This window comes from Dasypus novemcinctus, chromosome 5 (assembly GCF_030445035.2).
Source record: "Dasypus novemcinctus isolate mDasNov1 chromosome 5, mDasNov1.1.hap2, whole genome shotgun sequence".
In the NCBI taxonomy this organism is placed as follows: domain Eukaryota; kingdom Metazoa; phylum Chordata; class Mammalia; order Cingulata; family Dasypodidae; genus Dasypus; species Dasypus novemcinctus.
In genome coordinates this window covers 38,860,585-38,883,692 of record NC_080677.1, presented here as the reverse complement: position 1 = coordinate 38,883,692, position 23,108 = coordinate 38,860,585, and the positions used below count along the sequence as shown (strand labels likewise).

Below are 23,108 nucleotides of genomic sequence, written 5' to 3'. Positions count from 1 at the left end.
AGTATTTTAGTTGAAACTGTGAACAGTGTGCTGTGGCCAGTTAATATTATGTGAGTCCTCTTAGTTTAGATTTCCTCTTTAAATAGAAAGATGATGAGATAATTTTTATCATTATTTTCCAAAATTACTGTGATATTATGTAAATGTACATGAAACAAACATAACAAGATCTAAATTTATATTTAAGTGCCACAGAATTATTCATTTTATTTTCATTATAGTTATACATTTAATTTCTGGAAATATGTAGAACTTATTCTTACTTACCTCAGTTTTATGAAACTTGTGTTTTTTCCCAAACATACCACAAGGTTCTGAAAGGTCTGAATCTCAAAATTAATTCCGGAGAGACAGTAGCCTTGGTTGGCAGCAGCGGCAGTGGGAAGAGTACAACAGTACAGCTTCTGCAGAGGTTATATGATCCCGAGGATGGCACTGTAAGTGCAGCTGGCGAAACCATGGAAAGTCCACATGACAGGATCTGGAAATACCACCTATTACAAAGAGCTTCCAGCTCTGTCAACTTTTAGTTTTTAACAGTGGAGCTGGGAGAAAAGCCATGTTGTTTTTCTTCCTGTATATTCATTCATTCAACAAATATTTATGGAATGCCTACAATGTACCAGGCACTGTTCTCAGTACTTGAAGATATATTGGTAAACAAAACAAAGAAAATCTCTGCCCTAGTGGACTTTACATTCTAATAAATAAGGATAGACTGTAAATAAAATAAGTATATAGTTATCGTTAGATGGTAATAAATGCTGTGGAGAAAAATAACTTAGTACTTTGTAGGACCCAGAACTTACCAAGAATTTCAAAGTTTCTCAAAATGCTCCAGAAAAATGCCTTGGAAAACACACTCTCTCTTTTTTATTCCATAGTCATAATGTTACACGTAACTTTCTCACTCTTGGACATGGCATAGAGAATGAGACTGTGATATTTACAAAAGCATAATTCTTAATGCTTGTGTTCAGACTTTCAGTTTCTATGTTTACAAGAAAATCTAGTCTCCTTTTGTTACAATTTGACATCTTAATCTTACTGAGGGTATCCTACACCCATTTATCTATGCTAATATTGAAGAAATTAATTATTTGATAAGCATTCCATTTATAAAGCAATTGCAGCAAATACCTACGCCCAGAGAAAATATCAGTGTTGGTGGGAAATACAGACTATGGATTAGAATTGTCAATCCCTGGCTTTTGTAGCCAGAATATGTTGGGTTATTAGCAGCATCTAAAGAGAGGACAATGTTCCTTTACTGTATTTATAACAATGAGTAGAAGGCACTTTTGTCTTTTGCATGAGAGGGGCATGTTGAACAGAAATAAGGATATTTCCTAGAAGAAAATTTTTGAGATCACACAAGTCTTAAAATAACAAGCTAAATCTTATTACAGGTGTCTGTGTAACACTATTTGTGGCTCCTAGAGTTTATATCTTTATAATGTCTAATTTGTGGGCCTTAAAATACATTCAGGTGGTTTGGCAACATTTTAAGCTGATCTATTCTCTTGAGTTTTATTGGTTGCCATCTACCAGAAAAAGTCTACTAATAATATACATGTTATAAAGCTTTTATCCAAATATAATCAACTTTGATTCCTGAACTACCTGCTTCTCAGATTTTTAGTCTAGTAAGAAAGACTCTAAAACTAAGGTATCACAACATGATTCCTTCCTTTGGATTGGCAGATCACATTGGACCAGAATGATATCAGAGTTCTAAATGTGCGGCACTATCGAGAGCATATTGGAGTGGTCAGCCAGGAGCCTATTTTGTTTGGGACAACCATTAGTAACAATATTAAATTTGGACGAGATGGCGTGACTGATGAAGAGATAGAGAAAGCAGCAAAGGAAGCAAATGCTTATGATTTTATAATGAAATTTCCCAATGTAAGTATACCATGCAGTGTATGCCCTTACACTGGAACTAAAGCACCATGATATTTCAAATTAAGATAAAAGAACAACTTGTACAGAATAGGGAGAAGATGAATAATGTTTGTATTGTCCTAGGTGGAACATCTATAAATGAGACAGCATGGTAACAACTAAAAGAAGAGCTGCATCTTTGAAAGATCAGTTTAAAAGCATATTTAGTTTTTGCTGGCTTTCATTGAAAATATGGGTATTTACATGTGTGTGTATGTATATATGTTTGTATATATATCTTAAGGTGAAGTAGGCAAAATCATCAGTCCAAGCTGCAAAATGTTGATTTGTGAGGCCATCTTGTGGCTAAGATTGGGAATGTCACACACTATTCAGATTAGTTCTGCGATAAGGCAAAAGGAAAACTATGGTCATTTTTAGAACCATGTGGAGCTAATATTGGGTTAAAAAAATGTGAAATCATACTTAGACAAAATAATGATAAACTTAATCCTTGGTACTAGGACATCTCATATCCTAATGAGTATTTAGAATTGGTAGATAACTATAAAACCATTCATTTACATATCCCAAAGTATTAGTTCATGTATTACTTACATTGTTGTGAGGAAGCAGGCAGTGAAATATGAAAAGATGGGATTTAAAATAAAAATATGGCTAAAATTCCACCATCCCAGAAGACCATAATAACAACCTTTAAAAAAAGTTCATTTTAACAGACATATTTTACAAACCACATTCCTCCATGGGTATTAAATTTTATTCTTTCTTTTCTTTTTTATAAAAGTTTTGCTATACCAGTAATTACTTCCTCTTCACAATATTTGTGTTCATAATTTGCACATAATTTAAGTGAGCACAATCATTAAGGAGGTGAGGTCATTCTTGGCCTTGCAGTTTGGGAAAACACATTTACTTTCTCTGACATTTTGTCCTTGTCAGTGCCTTTCATTCCCCTAAATACCAGTGATATTCAGTTTCTCATTTGAAATTAGGAAACTTTCTGGTGCTTGTAAAACCATACCCTGTAAGTTAATACATGATTTTTCTGAATGGTAGACAATACCCAAAAATATCCCTTACAATAACTCTAATAGGAAACCCTAAAGCTATAATACAAAAACAAGCTAAAAATACTGGCTTATTATAAAGATGGAACTAAATTTCACAACCATGGTTAATCAGAAATATAAGAGTAAGAATAATAAAAGTTCTAGAAGTGATTATGTCAGGTAGTGGGAAACTGGGGAAAGCAGTGCTCAGAAATAAATAGCATAACTGCTTGTATGATGTACAAATATTTTTAAATTAGTTTATCAGGATTAGTATATCAGGATAAAGGCTAGCCTTTCTGCCATAAAGAGTCTAAAAAGCTGGCTAAAACCTATGAAGCATAGAACAGTTGTTTCCAAGTATTGAATAAAAGGAAGTGTAAGATTGTGTTCCTGAGAAGAAGGAAACTCATGAGGAAAGTCATCAAGTAGCTGCATGAATTTGTAGCATTCTGGCTGGAGACAAAGTTATGCCACATCTCTGTGAACTGGAGTCCAGACAGAACATGGCAGTTCCACTGAGGCGAAAGAATAGTTTAAGCAACTGGAGAAGAGGTGAGGGAGATGTGCAGTTGAGGTGGGGAATAGAAGGTCATATAGGGTTCCCTCAGGAAGTCTTGTTTGGGGACAGGACTATCCAAGGCTTACCAGGGTGCAACTGCTTCAAGGTTGAGAGTAGAACAGAAATATTAGAGGTCAGGTAGTACTGCGGGATGTTGAAAGTACAGCCAAGCCAGAGTAGAAGGACCATTTTAACACCTTTTTAAAACATCTCAGTCATGTAGCTGAGACACCGAAAAAGGCCACACCTTAAGGGTAAGGACCACACCTTATTAATAGAATAAGGCCAACTCTAGACCTGCCCTAATAAAGCTTAACCAAGCCCTGACAAGATCAACAGAGGAGACAGAATTTGAAGTTTGGGGCCTGCCAAGTTATAAGACTTGGAAAACATTTTGGGCTTTCTACAGATTCATCCCAATGAAGCATAAAACCAAAACAACCCAAGTTAAAGATGATCAACCAGGATTTGAGCTGCCTATTAGAACAACTCTTAATACTTTTTCATAAGGAAACAGAACCTGGAGTCTCTCCACCATATTATGCACAATATTCAATATATAATCTACAATAATTAGACATGCAAAGAAACAGGGAAACATGACACAGACCCAAGAAAAAAGCAGTCAATAGAAGCCAACTCTGAGTTGGCTCAGATGTTGGATTTATCAGACAAAGACTTTGAAAAAGTCATTACAAATATTTTAATCCTATGTTTAAAATATTAAAGGAAGGAGAGCAGAAGAAGTCTCAAACAATTGGTCATCTGCCTCCCACATGGGAGGTCCCAAGTCCAGGTCCTGGTGCCTCCTGAGAAAGATGAAGAGACAGACAAAGGGGCCATCTCAGGGAAAGGGGGGCAAAATAATTAAATACATATATTTTAAAGGAAAATTCCATCTTAATGTTTGAACAGATATGGTATCTCAGCAGAGAAGTGGAAACCATTAAAAAAAAAAGAACCAAATGGAAATTGTAGAACTTAAATGTACGAAAGCTGAAATGAAAAAGGCACCTGATGGGATAATCAATAGATTGAAGACATAAGAAGGAGTCAGGAATTTAAAGAAAGATCAATAGAAACTATCCAAACTAAAAACCAAAGAGGGAAAAAATGAAGAAAAATAAAGTTTCAAGGACATGTCAGAAAATATCAAAGTTTATCATATAGGTAGAGTCAGAAAGAGAAGAAAGTGAGAATAGAAAAGAAAAAAAAGTATTTGAACAAATAATGGACATTTCTCAAACTGATATAAACATCACCTTACAGGTTTAAGAAGTCCAGCAAACCCAAAGAAATACACATATAAATAAAACACACCAGGTACATTATGGCCAAACTATTGAAAACCAAAATTTAAGGTAAAACTATAGTTTAAATGCCTTTATTTGAAAAGAAGAAAGGTTTAAAATCAATTATCTATATTTCCACCATGAGAAACTAGAAAAAGAATGGCAAATTAATTCCAAAGTTATAGAAGGAAAATAGTAATGAAGATCATATCAGAGATTTATGAAATAGAAAACAAGAGGGAAAATTAAGAAAGCAAAAAGTATATATTTGATGATCCCCTAACAACATTAATCAAGCAAAAGAAAGGGCAAAAACATAATTCTCAGAGATGAAAGAGGTTGTGTCACTTACAATCTCATAGACATTAAAAGGATAAAATAAGAGTGTTATGAAAAACTTTATACTAATAAATTTGAAAACTTAGATGAAATGGGCAATTTCCTTAAAAAATACAACTCACAAAAAAGAGTCTCAAGGAGAAACAAAACATCTCCAGAGTCCTTGATCTAATAAAGAAAACTCAAGGTACAAATGGCTTCACTGGTGAATTCTTTTAAACACTTAAGGAAGAAATAATACCAATCTTAGACACTTTCAGAAAATTCAGGAAAGGAGAATGTTTTCCAACTCATTTTATGAGGCCAACAAAAATCTGTTATCAAGCCCAACAAAGACTTTATAAGAAAAGAAATTATAGAGTAATATCTCCCATGAACATAGACATAAAAATCCTCAAGAAAATATGGGCATATAGAACCCACCAATAAATATAAAGGATATTACATCATGATCAAGTAAGATTTATCCCAGAAGTACAAACTTGAGTCAGCATTTGAAAATCTATCAAAGTAATAAACCACATTAGCAGAATAAAGAAGATAAATCAATGATCATTTCAGTGATGCAAGAAAGAGCATTTGGAAAACTCAACACCCACTCACAGTAAAATTCTGTCAGTAAAGTAGGATAGGAGGAAACCTTTTCAATCAGATAAAGGGCAACTATGAAAAATCATCAGCTCATATCATAATTGATGAAAAATTGAATGCAATCTCCCTAAGATAAGGACCAAGGCAAGACTGACACCCTCATCAGCTCTATTTAACTTTGTTCTGGAAATCTTAGGTCAGTGTCAATGAAGCAACAGAAAGAAATAACAGCAAGTTGGAAATGAAGAAATGTCCTGTATGAATAAAAGCCTAAGAAATCTACAAAAAGGTTACTAGAACTAATAAATGAATTGGACAAGTTAGCAGGATAAAAAGTCGATATAAGAGTATATCAGTTGGGCAGTTCAGAGATGCTCCTACCCATACTAGAAAAAAAGCTGAACAAACTGTAAATTAAAGGCTTATCATAAATCAATAAGAGAATTGAGATCACAGGGTAAACAATGAACTGAAAATCTGGAGAGAGATGGTACCTAGAGAGAGAAATGGGACCCAAGCATTTGCTTATCTAGGGAATAAGCTACCTATTACCATGTAAGTTAATGAAAAAAGCAGATAAAAAATATTTGATGAAAAAGTTGCCCATTTTTTCCAAAATTAAGGACATTCCCCATACCACAGATCCATGAAACCCAGAGAATACTAAGCAGAATGAATCCCCCAAAACACAGCTAGGCACATTATATCCAACTGCTGAAAACCAAAGACAAAGATAAAATCTTGACTGCATCCAGAGAAAAGATAATTACCTACAGAATGGCCTGGATAAATATTCCAAAGTCCTTCTTGATAGAAACCAGGCAAGAAAGAAGACAATTGCTGAAAGGAAAGATACATACATATCCTTCAACAATGAAGGAAAATACTTTCTCATCAAACAAAAGTTCAGGGAGTTCATTGTTATGACTGCTATTCTACAATAACTGTAAAAAGAACTACTTTGGGTATAATAAATACAATATGGATCAGAAACATAGATTACAAAAAAGAATTGAAGAGCATTAGAAACAGAATAAATGAAGATGAAATCAAATATTTTTATTTTCAATGCTTTAAAAGGTAACTGTTTAAAGCAAAAATAGTAGCAATATAGTGTGTGTTTACAGTATATAGAAGAGTCAATGGTATGACAATAATGATACAAGGGATAAAAGGAAAGAACAGGAATATACTGTTATAAGAAGTTTACATTACACTTGAAAATAGACACATTATTTAACCATATATATTGTAAATCCTACAGCAAAACTAAAACAGTTTTTTAAAGAGGTGTAAATTGTAAATCAACAGATGAGATAAAATGGAATCATTAAAAAATACTCTGTCAAACCCAGAAAAAGAAGAAAAAGAGAAAAAAAGTGGGACAATTAGAAAACATCAAAAATGGTAGATTTTAATTTAATCATATTAATAATCACTTCAATGCAAATGGTCTAAATTCACCAGTTAATGACAGAGAATGTCAGATTGGATAGAAAATCAAGAGCCAAAAATATGCTGTCCGCAAGAAACCTGCTTTAAACATAAAGAAATCGTTTTAAAAAATACAGTGGAAAAAATATTCCATGAAAATACTAGCCAAAAGAACCCTAAAGTAGTATGTGAATTTCAAAGTAGAATTTTAAACAAAGAATGTTACTAGGGATAAAGAGGCGCCTTACATAATGATAGTCAATTCTCCAAGGAAATATAATTCTAGATGTTATGCAGCTAACAAAAGAGCTTAAAAATACATGAGGTATTTTTTTCATGCTTTTTTTTTATTTTTTAAATTTATTTTGAAAAGATACTTAGGTTACATAAAATGTTGTTTTTATTGTAAATTCACAACTTTTACTGTATACTTATTCATGTATATTAATATATAAATGATATTTTTCAATAAATTGTTTTTAAATTTTTTTAAAAATACATGAGGCAAAAATGAATATATCTGAAAGGAGAAATAGACAAATCCATGATTAACAATGGTACGTCAGTTCTTAATAAAAAATAGAAAATCAGTTTAGGATTTAGATGTTCTAAACAATACTATCAACCAACTGTATTTAACTGACTTATTTAGAATACTCCACCCAACCATAGCAGAAACATATTTCTCAAGTGCACATGAAGCATTCGCTGGAAAAAACTATATTCTGGGCCCAAACCTTAGTGATTTCAAGGAATAAAAAATCATAAAATATGTTCTCAGACCATAACTCAATTATACTAGAAGCCAATAACAGAAAAATATCTGAAAAACCCACAAATATTTGGAAATTAAACAACACACATCCATGGCCCAAAAGAGGAAGTCTTAAGGGGCATTAAAAATTATTTTGAACTAAATAAAAATGAGGCGGCGGACTTGGCCCAGTGCTTAGGGCGTCCTTCTACCACATGGGAGGTCTATGATTCAAACCCCGGGCCTCCTTGACCCCTGTGGAGCTGGCCCATGCGCAGTGCTGATGCGCGTAAGGAGTGCCTTGCTGCGCAGGGGTGTCCCCAGTAGGGGAGCCCCAGGCGCAAGGAGTGCGCCCTATAAGGGGAGCCGCCCAACACGAAAGAAAGTGCAGCCTGCCCAGGAATGGCACTGCACACACAGAGAGCTGACACAGCAAAATGACGCCACCAAAAGAAACACAGATTCCCGTGCCGCTGACAACAACAGAAGTGGACAAAGAAGATGCAGCAAATAGACACAGAGAACAGCAACTGAGGTGGGGGGGAAGGGGAGAGTAATAAATAAATAAATAAATCTTTTTTAAAAATTAAATAAAAATGAAAACAAAACATATCAATATTTATGCAGTTAAAGCAGTGTTTAGAGAGAAATTTACACTATTAAGTACTTATATTAGAAAAGAAAAAAGATATAAAATCAGTTATTTAAACTTCCTCCTAAAGAAACTAAAGAAAGAAGAGTAAACACAAAGCAGGAGGAAGGAAATAGTGAAGATTAAAGTAGCAATCAGTGAAATTGAAAACTGAAAAACAATAAAACTGAAAAAAAAAGAGAAAATCAGTAGAACCAAAAGCTGCTTCTTTGAAAAGATCAATAAGATCAATATAATTATAGCAATGCTAATGAAGCAAAAGAGAGGAGGCACAAATGATCAATATCAGGAATGAAAGGGGGTACATATTACTGATCCCATTGACATTAAATATTAATAAGGGAATACTATGAACAACACTATACTTATAAGTTTGACAACTTAGATGAAATGGATCAATTCCTTGAAAGACACAAACTATCAAAACTCATTGAAGAAAAAAATAGATAACCCCAGTAGACCTATAACTATTAATATTAACTCAATTTTTAAGTACAACGATTACAAATGACACTAAAATAGAAAATGACATACACAAGGACATCAAAAAGCATAAAATACTGAAGAATAAATATAATGAAAGATATGCAACTCTTCCACAGGGAAAACTATAAAACATTATTGACAGAAACTAAAGGAAAAATTAAAGATCTAAATAAATAGGGTGTACCTTGTTCATTGATTTGGAGTTTCAATATTTGTAAGATGTCCATTCTCCCCAAATTGATCTATAAATTTGAAGCTATACCAATAAAAATACCACAACCTTTTTTTTTTTTTTGGTAGAAATTGACATGCTTTTTCTAAAACTTATTTGGTTATTCAAAGGACTAAGAACTGCCCAAAGAATTTTGGAAAGCAAGAACAAAGTTGAAGGACTTACAGTATCTAATGTTAAGACAGCATTTAAGACATTGGTATTGGCATAATATAGATCAATGTGATAGAATTGAGAGTCCAGAAATAGAACCAAACATATATGGCCAATTGATTTTTTACAAGGCCAGTGTGATTCAATGGGGAAAGGAAGGTCTTTTCAACAATTGGTGCTGGAACAGCTGAATATCCCTATGGAAAAAAAGGAAGGAAGGAAGGGAGGGAGGAAGAAAAGGAAGGAGGGAGACTCCTACCTTAAACCATACACAAATATTAGTTGTCATGGATCATAGACCAAAATATGAAAGTTTAAGCTATCAAACTTCTAAATGAAAACTTAGAAGAAAATCTTTGTGACCTTGGGATAGCAAAGATTTCTCACACAGAAAAGCATTTGCTTTTTTAAAAAATGATAAACTGGACTTCATCAAAACTTTCATTTTAAAAGGCACATTTACAAAATAAAAAGACAAGGCACTGAGTGCAAGAAAATATTCATAATATACATTCATGACAGAACTTGCATCCAGACTATATAAAGAATTCTTACAACTGAGTAATAAAACAAAAAATTAAGCATGGCTAAAAACTTGAACAAACATTTCGTAACAGAAGAATCAAATGAACAATACACTCATGGAAAGTATTCAACATAATTAGTCACCAGCAAAATACAAGGTAAAACCACAGTGAGATACTATTTCACACTCATTAGAATGCCTAACATTAAAAAGACTGGCAACATCAGTTTTTGGCAAAAATGTGACGTAATTGGAGCTCTCATACATTCTGATAGGAGTAAAATTTATACTACCTTTTTAGAAAGAAGCAATTTAGCAGTTTATCATAACATTTTAAGTGTACTTATGATTCAGCTTTCTAATCCTAGGTATTTACCCAAAAGAATTGAAAACATGACTACCAAAACATCTTGTAAATGAATGTTCATAACAGCTCTACTGATAATAATCAAAAGTTGGAAACCATCCATCAGCAGCTGAATAGACAATCAAATTGTGATAGATGTAAGGTTGACAGAAGAAATGCAGGAGTCCCAGGTAAATTTGAATTTCAGATAAACCATGAATAATTTTTGGTATGTTTCATGCAATATTTGTGATATATGTATACTAAAAATTATTCATAGTTTATCTGATATTCAAATTTAACTGGGCCCCCTGTTTTTTATGTTTTCATTTGTTTGTTTTTGCTAAATCAGCAACCCTAGTTAGATCCACGTTGTATGGAACACTACCCAGTAATAAATAGGTGGAAACTACTGATAAACACAACATAGATGGGTTTCAAAACATTATGTTAAGCAAAAAAAGCCAGACCAGAAAAAGTACATCATAAATGATTCCATTTATATGAAGTGCTAGAGTCAGAGAAATTAATTTATAGTGATAAAAATCAAATCAGCGGTTTGACTGAAAAGGGGCATAAGAGGACTCTGTAGGGTGATACAAATATTCTCTATCTTTATTGGGATGGTGGTGACATGGGTGCACTCATTTGTCAAAACTCATACAGCTATATTCACTAAAGGTGTACATTTTATTGTGCATAGCTTATTCCTCATTGACATTGTTGTTGTTTTTTTAAACTAGCATGAAGTTTAGACTCTAGAAATTAAAGGTTAGCAAGAATATTTTAAATTTATATCCTTAAAGAAATGAACTTTGAACTAGGGACTGAACCCTAAAGAACATTATTAACCATGCTTCATTAGTGCCAGAAGTTTCCACCACCTCAGATATCTGGCAATATCTACTTTGTTTATGGTGTGCATACTAGAAAAAAGGAGAGGAAAGGAGAGGAGAGGAGGGGAAGGGAGGGGAGGGGAGGGGAGGGAAATTAAAACAAAAGAAGAGAAAGGGAAAAGAGAAGAGAGGGGAGGGGAGGGAAACCCCTCAATACTGAAAAAAGTTTCTTGGTGAAGTTTGTTCTTGCATTAACTTTTTTCATATTATTTTCAGAGTATCCAGGAAGGAAATTGTGGATAATTCATTAAATTGCTAATAAAATTTTCAAATAATATTTAAGTATGTGTTTTTATTACAGTGATTCTTTTGAAGCATTCTAAAAAATTCTGAAAAGCTTCAAAAATTGGTTCAAAATGTTAATAATGTTCTAAAAATGCTTGTTTGTGATTGATTCTAATTTCTTTTAGTCCTAGCCAATTGTTTCTTAGGTCTTCTCTTTATTAGGCTCTTTTTTCTTAGTTGTTTGTTTTTACAAAGAACCAAAACAAAGCTAAAAACAGCCAGACACAAAACAGCTGGTGTTTAAAAAAACACAACTGTGATTGTTTTTTCCATTATAATCATTTGACCATGCGATCTTCTGTTTCTGTGCTTTTTTTCCTACTTCTCGTCAGAAATTCAGTACCTTGGTAGGGGAGAAAGGAGCTCAGATGAGTGGAGGCCAAAAACAGAGAATCGCAATTGCTCGCGCTTTAGTCCGAAACCCCAAGATTCTGATCTTAGATGAGGCTACATCTGCCCTAGATGCAGAAAGCGAATCACTTGTCCAAGCTGCACTAGAGAAGGTGAGTGGACAAAGCATTTCTTATTTCCATATTACTGGCTTATGGTGGTTTTTCAGTACCACAACTGAGGATCTGTCGTGGGTTATTTATTAAAGTTCAGAGCCATCCTCAAAGTATGGAATACAGTTTGTGTTCCTCCTTGTAAGAAAATATGCATTATAGGGAGTGATTTAGGGAGAGAAAGAAATGGCCATAGTCTCCGCACACCTCCATGGCAGCCCGTCTGCACTCTGCCTCCTCACCGGGCCTCCACCATCGACTATAACCACACCCACCCTTAGCCCCTTCTACCCGCACTGATGGGATTCTCCTCTCTGACCACCATTCCTTGTTTTCACCTAATTTCACCTCAAATGGGAAAAGCATATACTGTGGTTTGCCCTGACCTTGAGCACCACCCCGAACAGCCCTGGGTCCTCAAAGGAACCCTGCCCTGACCTCCTGCTCACAAGGAGCGGCTGTGCAGGCTTCAGGACCACAATGCAGTCGTGGCCCTGGAACAAATTCCACTGCATCTGGGAGGATAGTTGGCAGCGGTGGTAGGAAAAACCATCCAAAACCTGATCCCATAGCCAAACCCTCTTTTGAATCATGGCCTTCAGACCTCTCAGAAGGCCTAATGGCACATTTTACTTTGAATTTGGTTGAAAATGTTTTAAGTGTTTTTCTCTCTCGGAAAATTATAGGCTTCTTTTTTAAAAACACTGACTTTATGGGGACAGAAATGGTACTGGCAGCCAAAGTAAGTACCCACTGCCTATTGAAAAATCTTTTCGTTACTATTATCTACCTACAAAGCAGATTATAGAAGTTTTTATCATTATTTCTGTCCCATGATGTGAGTGCCTCACGTTACTTCTACAATATGAAAATCCTTACTTAGTCTGGACACTTCTCCAGTTTCCTTCATCTTGGTGGAAAATGAACCTCACTTCCCTCAAGGGCAGGGCTGATGTTTTATTCAACTTTTTATATAGTAACAGGGACAGGGCTCTATACATAGAATGCACTCAATAAATGGTTTTTACTAAAGGTGATATTTAGTTATTTTTCATTTGGAGGTACTAAAAAACGATTACATTTTACACATCCAGTTCTTAAATTATGTAAGTTTTTTTTAATGTCAAGTTATAGGCTCTTGCTTTGTTTAGAGGTTAAATGTTTTGCCCGTTATCTTTTCATCCAAGATATTAATTGCACTAGGCAATCAAAACTAGTTCAGACTTTAAAAATAAATGGTTGCTTGGCAACATGATAAACCAGTGTTTTCTCCCACTGCTTAAAATGAAATCTATATCACATGTGAAAAAAGAATGCAAAATGTTTGTAAACTACATTGATATAAATAGGTGTGCTTGTCAGCAAAAATGAAGTCAACATACATAAAAATAATAACAGTTCTATGGCAGAATTATGGAGAATTTAAATTTTTTTGAGTATTTCTTTTGTGTTTCCTTTAGTGTTACTGTTTTTCAGTTTTAAGTAGCAATGTATGGGGAGGATGGAGGTTAATCAACCTCATGTGAAGTGCTAAACTGCCTTAAGTAAGATTTGCTGGTCTTTTGTGGGGTAAGGGTAAAGAGTAATAAATGGAGTGACAAGTAGCACAGTAGGTTGGTTTAATTATATACTCTTTGATTTATTGGGAATTGGCCCATGGCAAAGGGAAAAGTTAAAATATAGCAAGGTGATCAAAAAAGCCCTGATGCCATGAGAGTCCACGGTACCTACCGCCATCGACAGCAGTGGGGTGTCTACAGAAGTCTCTGCCTAGGGAGCGGAAGGCATGCAGCAGGTCTTATACCAGCTCATCTACCTAAGAATCCCCGGATCTTGTTTTTTGATACAACCTAGCACAGTCAGCTGATTTTTACAGCTCAAAATGTCATGCCACAGAAAGTAGATTAGAAGTTACCAGGGCCTGAAGGAAGCAGGAAATGGGTTTCTGTTTTGGGTGACGGAAAAGTTTTGGTAATGGATGGTAGTGCTGGAAGTATTGGTACCACTGAATTGTGTACTTGGGAATGGTTAAAATGGCAAATTGCATGGTGTATGTATGTTACCACAATTTAACAAAATGTCTTACAAACCACTAAACAACCAAAGACAGGGCAGTAAAATGTATCACTTTTCACTGGTGAACATATCATCCGCCTCCTCCACAACCACCCTCACATATTCTCCCATCCTACAATCCCCCTTCTGTCTGTTAACCTCATTATCTTCCATTATATGATGTTCTAGAATCAGTATAACTAATCTATAGCGAAAAATAAAATAAAATCAGTAGGTTCCCAGGATAGGTGCTAGGTTTTGATAAAAAAAAAGGGCACAAGGAAACTATCACTCTTGTCCTCCCTGGAATTCTTACCATAGCTAATGCCTAGCTTCAGCCCTTGCCATCTTCATTCTGTTCTCAACACAGCAGCCAGGTGATTCTATTAAAATGTAAATTTGATGATTTCACACTTCGACTCCAAATTCTCATTGGCTCCCCATCTCACTCTGAGTATTAGCCAAATTCCTCACAAGAAACCACAAAACTCTGGGGGTTGGATGACAAGCTCCTTCTCTCACCTCACTTCCCACTACTCTCCCAGGGCAGCTGTGCCTTCCACATACCATAGCACTTTTCATCATCTGGCATTTTATGTGTGTGTTTGTTTATTTTGTTATTGTCTCTCTTCTCCCACTGGAATGATATGATGCAAGGACTTTGGTTAACTGCAGTGTCCCCAAATCTAGAAAAAGGTATGGCACATAGCAGACTGTTAATAAATATTTGTTGTATACATATTTGAATGGATGTGATACAGGGTATTTCCAAGGCCTGAAGTGCTCTTTTCTGGATTTGTTAATTTAGGATTGTTGCCAGCTAGTTTTGCTTCATTAATCTTGTTGAAGAGGAAGAGCTAGGGGTGGTGGGTAAGGGTTTACAGCATAAAGTTTGAGCTTCCACTCTGGTACTGGTTTGAACCTGGCATGCCAAGCAATAGGCTTCCAGGCTGTTGCGCTGGGAGGAGGCATGGCAGGGAGCAAATGTTGGCCCCTGGGGAAACAGAGGAAGTCCACAGTGAATCTGCAATGAACTGTGAAAAGTCTTTAAGTGTTAAAAGTGATGTGCAAGTCTAAGGAATAATCATTGCTCAGTAAGACTTTAGTTACACTACATCAATAGAGATTCTAAAATAAGGGCCCTTTTCTATTATGAAGGAAAGGTTTCTGTATTAGTCAGCCAAAGGGGTGCTGATGCAAAATACCAGAAATCAGTTGGTTTTTATAAAGAGTATTTCTTTTCAGTAGGAGCTTACAGATACAAGGCCATAAAGCATAAGTTACTTACGCTTACCAAAATCTATTTCCACGTGTTGGAGCAAGATGGCTGCCGACATCTGCCAAGATTCAGGCTTCCTGCGTTCCTCTCTTCCTAGGGCTTGCTTCTTTCTGGGCTTAGGGTTCCTCTTTTCTCAGGATTTGCTTCTCTTTCCTCGTTGTGCTTACTTCCTGGGGCTCCAGCTTAAGACTTCAGCACCAAACTCCAACATCCAAACACCAACATTAAGAACCCTTCTACTCTGTCCTTTGCCACGCCTTTTATCAGTGAGTCCCCACCCACTTAGGGGTGGGTCCTCGACACCCTTACTGACGTGGCCCAATCAAATCCCTAATCATAATTTAATCATGCCCAGGTACAGAACAGTTTATAAACATAATCTGTATCTAGTTTTGGAATTCATAACTATACCAAACTGCTACAGTTTCCATCACAGTTTTGTCTTGAAAGAAACAGAAGTTGTTGCAGTCCTCATGGGTTTTTCTTTATCATCACTGTACTTTCTCTATTATTTTTAACTCTGTTGCTTGCCTCTGTGACCTCTCACATTATGCTTACACTCTTGGAAAACTAATGAATAATAAGGTTGATAAATTGAAGTAAGCTGTGGGCCACTTTATTAAATTAAGCTCCAAGAAGTGATTATCCAATGGCTAACGTAATTTTCACACTCTCACACAAACACATTTTGGTGTGTCTGTGTCTGTTAAATATCTTACTCTGTACTTATATATTGAGTGCATTGTTGTTGTTTTTTTAATATATTGTTACCAGCTGTGGCAACACTGTAATAGTTGGGAACAGAAAGGGATTTCTGCAAAGGGATTTCCTTGGCAGGAATTTAGCTAGGAGACCAAAGGTAACACACAGACCACGTCATGCCAAAAGCTTCATGGGACATTTTATATGCCTGCTTAATCAAGCTCACAATGGGAAGCGGACTTGCCCCAGTGGTTAGGGCATCCATGTACCACATGGGAGGTCCATGGTTCAAACCCCAGGCCTCCTTGTCCCGTGTGGAGCTGGCCCACGCACAGTGCTGATGTGCGCAAGGAGTGCTGTGCCACGCAGGGGTGTCCCCGCGTAGGGGAGCCCCACACGCAAGGAGTGCGCCCCATGAGGAGAGCCACCCGGCACGAAAGAAAGTGCAGCCTGCCCAGGAATGGCGCCACGCACACACAGAGCTGACACAACAAGATGATGCAACAAAAAGAAATACAGATTCCCGTGCCGCTGACAACAACAGAAACAGACAAAGAAAAACACGCAGCAAATAGACACAGAGAACAGAAAACTGGGGTAGAGGGGGGGAGAAATAAAATAAAATAAATAAATCTTTTAAAAAAAAAATCAAGCTCACATTTGTAAGGCCTATTGAAAGGCAACTCTGGCAGTTGCCTGGCATTAAATTTTAGGCCATTGGGTGGGGTGGGGTGTGGGGTATGTGGGAACCTCTTAAGTTTTTTTATGTGGCATTTTTTGTGATCTATGTATCTTTAAAAAAAAAAAAAAAGCATTCCATGGTATTTCCAAAACATCACTGGAAACTATGCTTCTAATGTTAAATGGTACTGTTTATAACCAATCAAATAAAATTTAGATGCATATTAAAAGATTTTTTTAAAAAATTCTAGGCCACTAACTTCTTCTAGGGCAGTGGTTCTCACCCTTTCACAGATCAGGGCCCTACTGAGAATATAACTAAGAAAGGGGAGGTGGGAACCCCACCCAGACCCTCTCTCCAGAAAAATGTACAAATGAATTTACATACAAAAAAGTAACATAATATCTAGGAGTTCATAGACACCCCCTCCCCCACCAAAGCCCTTCATAAGTCATTAATTTGGGTGGAATAAGGGAACAAAAGGATGACAATAGCTAATTCTCACAAGAACTCCATTATGAGAAAGGGCATTTATTCTATTTCATAGAAGAGCACATTGATGCACAGGGTAGCTAAGTAACAGGTAGGAAAAGTTGGAGCCAGACCTGGCATAATACAATCAGTCCTCTAACACATTCACATAACTACCATGCGATATTGCATCAAAGATTGAGGGCTAAAATTGAATCTGGATCAGGCTCCAAAACTAGGCTCTTTCCAAAACCACATTGCCTTTTTGGGAAAGAAACTCAAACCATACTCCAAAGTGAGGCTGCCAAGTAAGCTTATAACAGACTCAATTTAGTCCCCTTAAGGTGCTTATTTTGATCTTATGGTGTATATATAGCTTATGGCTTTTTCTTTCACAAATGAATTTAAATCAATATTATTTAGCAGGACATTTCAAAATCTTAAAACTATAGTAAAGTATGTTTCACGATGTTGGTATCTTGATTTCTGTAAATGTAAATCCTTCTTTAACCTTGCCCTCCCCCTCAGGTAAGGAAAACTTCTATATGAGATACTGATATTCCTAATTGATACCAAAAAGGACATCTTAATCTATTATTATTGGTCAGCAATCTTACTAGGTAAGACATTATTCCCTTTTTTAAAAATAGTTGAGCTAATTATCGTAGCATTTTTTTCTCCTTACCACCATTCACTTCATTTATTTGTTGTTGTAAACTTTTCCACAAATGCTAATATTATTAGCTCATTAAATAAAGTTAGGTGAAGGAAAAAGATATTAAATGTCAACACATAATTTTATGTTGTCACCAATATTTAACTAATTTATTAACTTATTTAGAAGTGAAAATGAAGAGATTCCAGGCTGAAGTAAGCACTATACTATAGAGTAGTATTACATGTTCCTAATTAAGTAGTACACATGGCCTTATCTCAGCAGAGAGTTTAAATTCTGAATGTTTTCCTTTCTAAAGGGTCTAACCTAAGCATACAAGTATTCACATAAGTCTCTGCAAACTGTAAGGAAGAGAGCAGAGAGAAGGTGAGCCAATTATTAAATAAGACTTCTAAGTCTGACATTTTATTATCTGTCATCCCATTTTACAAACGTGAAAGCATTTTCAGACAGATAATCCCACATGTTCAGCCATGGAACCAATGTTGACTCAGAAGAATACCAGACCAGTTGGCCTTCAACTTCATCACACTGTGATAGGTTAGGAAAAAAAAAAGTTTCCACGTAACTACCATGGTGACCTTCTTAAAACAGGTCATTTAAAATTTGATTGATGAAAGAGGAAGAAAATTGTAAACAATAGTGAAAAGTTTTCAAACTGTATTTATTGGAATATTAGGGTTTCTAAGGAGCCTCTTGAGGACAGAAAGAAGGTGGGGAGCCGAAGTGGACAAGAAAGTAGGGGTTCCCATCCCACCCTCACCGTGCAAACACAGAAGCTACCCATTAATCTGGCTTGTTTATTTAAATACATCAAGTTCCCACATGAGCTTTCTTTTGCTGTAAGGACTTTGTAGCTTTAAAAAAGTTTGAAAATTTCAGCACAAGATCAGAGCATATTTCACTGATGGACCCAAACCCACTTGAGGCTAACTTCTAGGAGTCAGCGAGTGGGAATTTGAGTTCTTATAGGTTTCCCACACCAGGCTTGCTGCCAGGACACTACAACTTTGTTTACAGCCTTCTCCAGATAGTCTATTACTCCTGTTAATTGACCAGACAGTCAAATGTACTTGCTCTCAAATGCTCACTTGTGCCTACCTTTTACAGCTGCCCACTTTTCCAAGGCCCACGGCAGTCACCCATTACAGGTGAGAAGCTAACTGGTCTCCTTAATTCCTTATCTTTGCCTTAGCAATTCTGTGAGGGTTGTTTTAAAGCACCTTCTATTTCAAAGTCCAGGCTCTTTACCTGGTAATTTATGGTTATGCTAGGAATTGTGAAGTAACCTGAAAATGTCAGCAGTGTCAAGTAGAGACCTATCTTCCTGTTGGCTTTTATTTGGTCTAGTATCTAATTATTTGGCTTTTAGCTTTGTATAAATTGAAGTAGGAGAGGAGCTGCTCAGGAAATCTTCTAAAATGTGTCTTGCTAGAAGAAATATTAGCAACAAAGACTATTGAAAATCTACCACACTTTCCTTGAGGTATCTGGAAAACAGTGGAATAAAATGTATTACCGCCCTCATCTTTACATGTAATCTTATGTCATCTTACATCAACACAAATATCCTTGATCTGTTTTATTTTTTGTTTGTTTGTTTTTTCTTGCTCTGTTTTTTTAGGAGTTCTAGGCTGCCAAAATATCCCCTGTTTTAAGTCTGAAACAACTACTCGAATTTTTGTACCATATGCCTAGTATACTAGTTTTAGATCATATTTATTATCTACTGGAGTTGTGTTTTTCTAGTGCCCTTTATAATGAAGTACATTGAGGATGTACAGTACTTTTATGCCTGTTTCGAGATCTTTGGAGTTTAGTTTTTTTCCTTTTAAGTTTTTAGAAACTTCTGTAATTTATTTGATATACTCAGACATGAATTCATGTTATAGTAAATTAAATTATAACAATATCTACTTTAATCAAATGGTTATATTTTAGGCCATGAATCTAGCAGAGTAAGGCAGTACAGATGGGTAAGAAGAGTAGTTTTTTCTTTTCTGCAAGAACGGATATCAGGACACAACTGCAAAAATTATCATCCCTTACTCTCAGTATTCAGATATCTGACAATGGCATGCAGTTTTGCAAAATAAGTAAATCTTTATATGTAATATCTAATGAGTGAGAAATTATAAGAAGAAATATAGAAATGCTCATGAAGTAGCCTCCTATAAAGAAAAGAAGGCCTATTATAATATTAACCTACATCAGAAACTTGGATTCAAATTCTGACAAGAAGGATACACAGGACTCTCAGACCTTTTGTAGCGTAATCTCCAATTAATTTGGCCATTCTTGAAGTTCTGCAGGAATGCTGAATGGACCTGAGGACTGACCCCGTTTTAGTGAATGTCCTGTAAAGTATGTTGGGTGGTAACTGCGTTGTAGATAAGATTTCCTTCTCTTCACCAATGTCTGATAATGACACAATAATATTTTTCAGTGGCAGTTATTGGCATAGGACAGCAGAGTTTATGTAGGTGATATTAATATAGAACTTGTCTCTGCAGTAGAAGAGATTTCTGTTAGACACTAACTAGGCACTAAAATGCTTCGATGAAAAGTGTTCTTTTATTTTTCATATTGGCACCTATACTGGCATTTTATTAAGCTAATGAGTGAGACTTATTTGGGGGCAAGGTTTTCATTGTTTGCATTTTGCTTTCCTCGGTCTCCCATATATGTTTATGTGCTCATTCTTAGCCTTGCTTATACAGAAACATCTTTATGAAGGGTTTAATAAACTATTCTGACTTTTTCAAAAATTCTAACAGCTACTTTGAGGTTTAATTTACCCACAATAAGCTGCCCATTTTAAATGTACAATTTGAAAAGTTTTGATACATTGTATACCTATAAAACCATCAACACAATCATGGTAGTTAAAGAATCACTCCCCAAAATTTCCACTTTCTTTTTTGTAATTACTCCAACCCACCTGCTCCAATCCCACACTCCCTGGCAACCACAGATTTGTTCAATATCATTAGAGATTAGTTTGTATTTTCTAGATAAATGGATCATACAGTGTGTACTCTGTTCTGTCTTCTTTCGTTCAGCATATTTGTTTGGAGATTTATCCATAATGTTGAATGTATCAATAGTCCATTCCTTTGTATTGCTTGATAGTCTTCCCTTCTCTGGATACACCACAATTTGAGCTAATTGGCATTGTTGATGCCCATTTGTATATCATTTAGTTTGTTTTTCAGTTTTTAGATATTTCAGATAAAGCTGCTATGAACAGTCATGTTCATACAGTCATGGGTAAATACCTAGTACTTAAATAGCTTGATCTTATGGTATGTGTCTGCTTAATTTTTTAAGAAAGTACCAAACTGACCCCTTTAAAGTTCCCATCAGCAGTTTATGAAAATTACAGTTATTCAACATACTGGCCAATACTTGGTATAGCCAGTCATTTAAATTTTTGCCATCCTAAGAAGTAAGCAGTGATATCTTTTTATTTTAATTTGCATTATGCTAATGACTAGTGATGTTATGTTGAGCATTTTGTATATTTATGGGCCATCCATATCACATCTGTGTTGACATGTTTTTCAAATTGTTTAACCATTTTTAGTTGGGTTGTCAATAATAATTCTGATTATGTTTTGAGAACTTTTTGTATATTCTTTTTTTATAGTCCTTTTATTTCTGGATAACAAGTCCTTTATCAGATATATGACTGGAAAATATTTCTCCCCATTTTGAGGCTTGTCTTTTCATTCATCTTAAAAGTATCTTTCAAAGAACAGAACTTTTTATTTTGATGAAGTGTAATTTATCAATTTTTTCTTTTATAAATCATGCTTTTGGTATCGTATATAAGAAATATTTGCCAAACCAAAGATCACAAATATTTTTTACTATGTTTTCTTCTAGGAGTATTACCATTTTAGTTTTTACATTTAGGTTTATGATGAATTTTGAGTTAATTTTGTGCATGGTATAAGGTATGGTCTAAAATTTATTTTTTCGCAAATGGAGTTCCAATTTTTTCCAGGACCATTTGTTCTCTGCTGAATTGCTTTGCACCTTTGTAAAAAAAATCAGTTGTCTGTATGTAAGTCTATTTCTGAATTCTCTACTTTATTATATTGATGTGTTAGTCTCTCTTTCTGGTTTGTTTTTTCTTTTTAGTTTGCTTGATTTTTGCTCAGAACTTTATTATTCCCTTTCTTTTGCTTACTTTGGGCTTAACATGTTCTTCTTTTTCTAGTTTCTTAGGCTGAAGCTAAAGTCATTAACTTGAGAATTGTTATTTGGTATACACTTGGAGATCTTCCAGAGACTGTTCTGTTAATGATTTCTAATATAATTCCATTGTGATCAGAAAGTATACTTTGTATGACTTGAATTCTCTTAAGTTTATTATGACTTGTTCTGTGGTTTAATTTGGTAAGCATTCTATGTACATTTGAAAATAATGTGCATTTTGCTGTTGTCGGAGGAATGATCTATAAATGTCAGTTAGGTCAAGTTGGTTGATTATGTTGTTCAAGTATTCTTTATCCTTACTGATTTTCTGTTTACTTTTCTATCAGTTATTGGGAGGGGTGTATTGAGTTATCCAACTATTATTGTGGACTTCTGTATTTCTCCTTATAGTTGTATCAATTTTGGTGTCATTTATTTTAGAGCTCTTTTATTAGGTGCATAAATATTTAGGATTGTTATGTCATCAAATTTGGAAATACTTTGGTAATGATTTCCTCAACTATTTTTCTACCCCTCCCTTTAAGGATATCAGTTATACATATGTTAGGCTGCTTGAATGTGTCTTTAAGTTCACTGATGCTCTTTTAATTATTTTTTTATTTAATCTGCTTTTTATCTCAAATATTTTATTTTTCATTTTTCGTATCCAGAAGTTTGATTTGGATCTTTTTATCATTTCCATGGCTCTACATAACATTTTTAAGACATGGAATACAGTTCTAATAAGTACTTTAATGTCTTTGTCTGATAATTCTATATCAGTTCAGATAGTCTTGAGTCTTCGTTAATTAATTTTTCTCCTCATTGGATTTTTTTTTTTGCTTCTTTGCATGCCTGCTAATTTGTTATTGGTTGCTGAATTTTTATATTCTTAGAAATATTAATATTTATTGAGGGAGGGACAGACTTTTAAGTGCCTTGAAAGCAGTTTCATCTTTTTTTTTTTTCCTTATTTTTAACATGTGTAAACTGGGTAAGAGCCATGTTTAGTGTAGAACTAATTATTTC

General features: G+C 35.1%; 1 protein-coding gene across 1 annotated transcript in view; it reads left to right on the top strand.

The window, feature by feature from the left end:
* The window catches only part of ABCB5 (ATP binding cassette subfamily B member 5), a 122,168-nt gene that overhangs the window by 20,638 nt on the left and 78,422 nt on the right, over positions 1-23,108 (top strand). The window contains exons 11-13 of the mRNA XM_004464305.5: positions 312-437; positions 1,705-1,908; positions 11,841-12,011. Coding sequence (XP_004464362.4) covers positions 312-437; positions 1,705-1,908; positions 11,841-12,011 — 501 coding nt within the window. The remainder of the gene's footprint in view (positions 1-311; positions 438-1,704; positions 1,909-11,840; positions 12,012-23,108) is intronic.